The following is a 3,476-nucleotide window of genomic DNA, read 5'->3' on the forward strand; positions in this document are numbered from 1 at the left end:
CTTAGATGATGATTGATCTATGACATCACTAGAGTGTAAACACATTTTAAACTTGCTCACATGGAATGTTAAATAAGTCTTCGAACTTATTAATAAGATCCCCCACACATTACAAAATTGTCCAAGACCTACAATACCATGGAGACAACTTAGCATTACCACCTTCTTTCAGAGACTATTGTGCATATGACAGCTTAAGAAAAACCTTGTTACCAACTAAGTAATTTTGATAACAACAATGCTTATTAGCCAATCTCTTATCTTTTTCTTGAACTTGTCTTATGTTTAACTTTAATAACTCAAACTTATCTTGTATATCCTCTAGGAAATCACAAGCATGAGGTATTTGAATCAGGCAAACCTCTCTAATGTTTGCTTCTTCTCAACACTACCTGAATCCAATACAGAAAAGGAAACGACAAGTAAAAAATCCAACCAACCATAAAAGATGAACAGTTAACATCTGAAGATGAGAGCATAGATGGATTTGGGACCTACATCACAGCCAGTTTGAATTTTGTCCATGCCACAAGCCAAATAGGTGCTCAGTTACCGGGCCCCGCTGAGCTCGCTTAACTGCAAAATAAAATTAGCAGCTAGAACTTAGGAGAAGCTACTTACGAGTGGGGTATCGGAGTTTCTTAGCGCTGTAGAACTATCTGAAGATCCAGCTTCGTCCCGGCTAGCTTGGGCCGGGAGCAGCTGGAACAGCTCTTCCAGCTTCCTAGCAACAAAGCTCATGCTCGGGCGATCTCTCCCCCGTGGCTTCGTGCAGTCGAGTGCCAGCTGCAGAATCTGTTGCAACAAGCCGCTTCCGCAACTCGTGAAGTCGTACCGGACAGAAAGGTCAGCCACAGCATCAGAAGCTCGATTTTCCTCCACAAGGTTAGACACCCAAGAAACAATGCCTTCTTGCTCCAAACCCTGCTCCTTGATGACAATCTTGCGATCGGTGATAAGCTCCAGCAGCACGACACCGAAGCTATAGACATCGCTCTTGCTGGTCAGCTGCAGAGTCTGGAAGTACTCTGGATCGAGGTAACCTGGAGTTCCCACAACTGTCACGTTGCTGAGATGAGTTTGACCTGGAACGGGGCCAAAGAGCGAGAGCCCAAAGTCGGAGACGTGAGCATTCCACTGGCCGTCGAGTAGTACATTTGCAGTCTTAATGTCTCTGTGGATAATCGACGGATTCGAGTACTCGTGAAGGTACTCTATACCCCGAGCAGCCTGCAGTGCGATTCTCACTCGACGGACGGCACGCAACTTTAAGTCCAGCTTCTTGAAGAGGCAGTCGTAGAGAGAGCCATTCTCCATGAACTCAAAAACCAGGAGCCGCTCAGCTTTGCAGTAGCCAACCAAGTTGACGAGGTTGACGTGATTGATTCTCCCAAGCAGCTCCAGCTCCTTGTCAAACGTGGAACCCGTTCCTGGACTAGCAGCCCTTTTGATGGCTACAACTTGACCGTTTGAAAGTATACCCTTGTACACCACTCCAAATGCGCCTCTTCCAAGGATCATATCTTCCCCGTAGTTTCGAGTGGCAACCTGGAGCTCGACACTTGAAAATGCTACGACTCTGTTTGCAAGGTCGTCCCACCTGTCGTCTCCACGGGTGGATGCACCAGCCGCACGTCTCCGGCATATGTATCCGGCAACACCTGCTATGGCTGCAACAGCTGCTAAGCCCCCAAGTACACCGCCAACTATCCCCACGATGTTCGGACCTGTCTGCTTGTTACCTGTCTTCGAGGGAGATACCACAGTGTTGACTGCATCACACACCCTGTCGCTGGTTTTGTTGCAAGGGGCAATTTCTGTTTGTCCACTCTCAGTGCATGGACCTTGAGAGCAAGCAAGACACACAGTCTCCTCGTTTGACGTGCAAACACCTGTATTGTCCACATACTCTTTGCTGTTGCAAGATAGGGAACATAAGCCTCTGTTTGTCTTGACGCTGTCCAGAGTACCAGTGTAGGATCCCCAGCAACGAATAGCTCCTCCATCCATAGTGACTCCACAGGTGTACCAATCTCCAGCTGCAATGCTTGAGAATGCAGTGCCATTCGGGACTTGCAGCTGTAATTTGGAATTATCACCCCAACATCTCGCTTCATGCGTGTCTTCTGTCAAGCCGCATGTGTGAAACAATCCCCCGCTGATAGCTTGAAACTTCACTCCATCCGGAGGCTCGCACTGCTTGTGAGTGTTCTGACCCCAGCATAGCGTCTTCTTTGTACCTCGCTCAATGCCACATACGTGAGCCCTGCCTGCATATATATTCTCGAACGTTGATCCCGGATCACGAACAGTTACATTCGATGATGTTATCTGGCCCCAGCATGTTGCCTTGGAACTGGACCTGCTCAGGCCGCAAGTGAAGTAATCACCTGCGGTGACTTTCCAGAAGTCCTGGTAAGGCGGAGGCTGGCTTTGGCCGAACGCATTGTTCCCCCAGCAGTGCACCAGATCGGAACCGAGCTTGACTGCACAGGCATGCCACCCACCTGAATTTAAATCCGCGTACCCCACATTCCTGTACTCTTCGCTCACGTTCAGGCCCCAGCAAATCGGGAAATGCGTCTGCTGCTGCAAGCCGCAGGTGAAGTAACCCCCTCCCGATAACGCGTAGAATGAGATGTCTGAAGGTGGCTCACTCACGATTGGCGACCAATGGGAAGAGCAGACTGCCGTGAGTCTTGGCAGCTGGAGGCTACAGACAGAGTAGTCGCCAACTGAGACAACTGTGCTAACCCACATGGCTGAAAGAGTGCTCATGTACCCAACTGCGGAGACAAGCTGGAGGTGGGTGACTCCGAGGAGCACGAGTGAGAATCGAAATCGCTCCATGACCAGTGTTAGGGTCAGGCCGAGGAGTGGATGATCGGGGCAGAGGTCATTCTGGGAGTTTGATTTGAGCAACTCGATTTCTGGGTAATGCAGTGACTAAGGATTGTTAAGCTTTCTCAGAAAAAATATATATATATATATTTATGGTGAAAATAGCCAAACGCGTTTTCAAACGTCCTCAGGAAACTTCGTCATGAAACCAGGTCAAGACTGGCACATTGACATAACTGACTGACTGACTGATACTTCGAAAGCAAAAGTCTATCAAAGATAAACATTTTCCCACTTAGTTTCCTGATAGTTTTGTACAGGGTGCAGCATGAAAGCAGAACATAACAGAACAGAAACAGCGGTAATGGCCAGAGCTTCACTTTTAGGCTGGAAATATGCCTGTGCTTCACTTGGACAACTCATCCTTCCTGTTGCTTTTTGAAGTAACTTAGCTATTTGCTTATTAATTATTAACCTTGGGTCCTTGACAAGCTTTTGACTTGACTAAATAAATAAGCCTCCCTGTTTCGATTGCCGCTTGCTATCCTTGCTCAAATCCTTCATTGGGACGTAAGGAGTCCGAGATATACTGGTTGTCCAATTTCTCTGTCCGGGTTCCACGTTTCTGTGTATAT

The 3,476-nt window shown here is 47.8% G+C and overlaps 1 protein-coding gene across 3 annotated transcripts; it reads right to left on the reverse strand.

The window, feature by feature from the left end:
- Window positions 1-257: 257 nt before the first annotated feature.
- LOC9649904 (serine/threonine-protein kinase-like protein CR4) lies at window positions 258-2,875 on the reverse strand. 3 transcript variants are annotated; one of them, XR_002990184.1, is made up of 3 exons: window positions 622-2,875; window positions 499-576; window positions 258-388 (listed from the first exon to the last, which is right to left on the reverse strand). XR_002990184.1 is itself a non-coding variant. In XM_024659381.1 (2 exons), the coding sequence occupies exons 1-2, from the start codon at window positions 2,848-2,850 to the stop codon at window positions 550-552; spliced, it is 2,256 nt and encodes a 751-aa protein (XP_024515149.1). In that variant the 5' UTR covers window positions 2,851-2,875; the 3' UTR covers window positions 258-549. The 3 variants fall into 3 exon arrangements, 1 of the variants encoding a protein (XP_024515149.1); XR_002990183.1 differs by having other exon boundaries at window positions 258-392; XM_024659381.1 differs by having other exon boundaries at window positions 258-576.
- Between the last annotated feature and the right edge of the window lie 601 nt (window positions 2,876-3,476).

Source organism: Selaginella moellendorffii, unplaced genomic scaffold, assembly GCF_000143415.4.
Source record: "Selaginella moellendorffii unplaced genomic scaffold, v1.0 SELMOscaffold_67, whole genome shotgun sequence".
NCBI lineage: Eukaryota > Viridiplantae > Streptophyta > Lycopodiopsida > Selaginellales > Selaginellaceae > Selaginella > Selaginella moellendorffii.

Excerpts from the sequence above, each read along its gene's own strand:
- LOC9649904 (XM_024659381.1), bottom strand. The coding sequence starts at position 2,850 with ATGGAGCGATTTCGATTCTCACTCGTGCTCCTCGGAGTCACCCACCTC. Across the intron at positions 577-621 it reads GAAACTCCGATACCCCACTC|TTAAGCGAGCTCAGCGGGGC; the intron begins GTAAGTAGCTTC and ends TTTATTTTGCAG.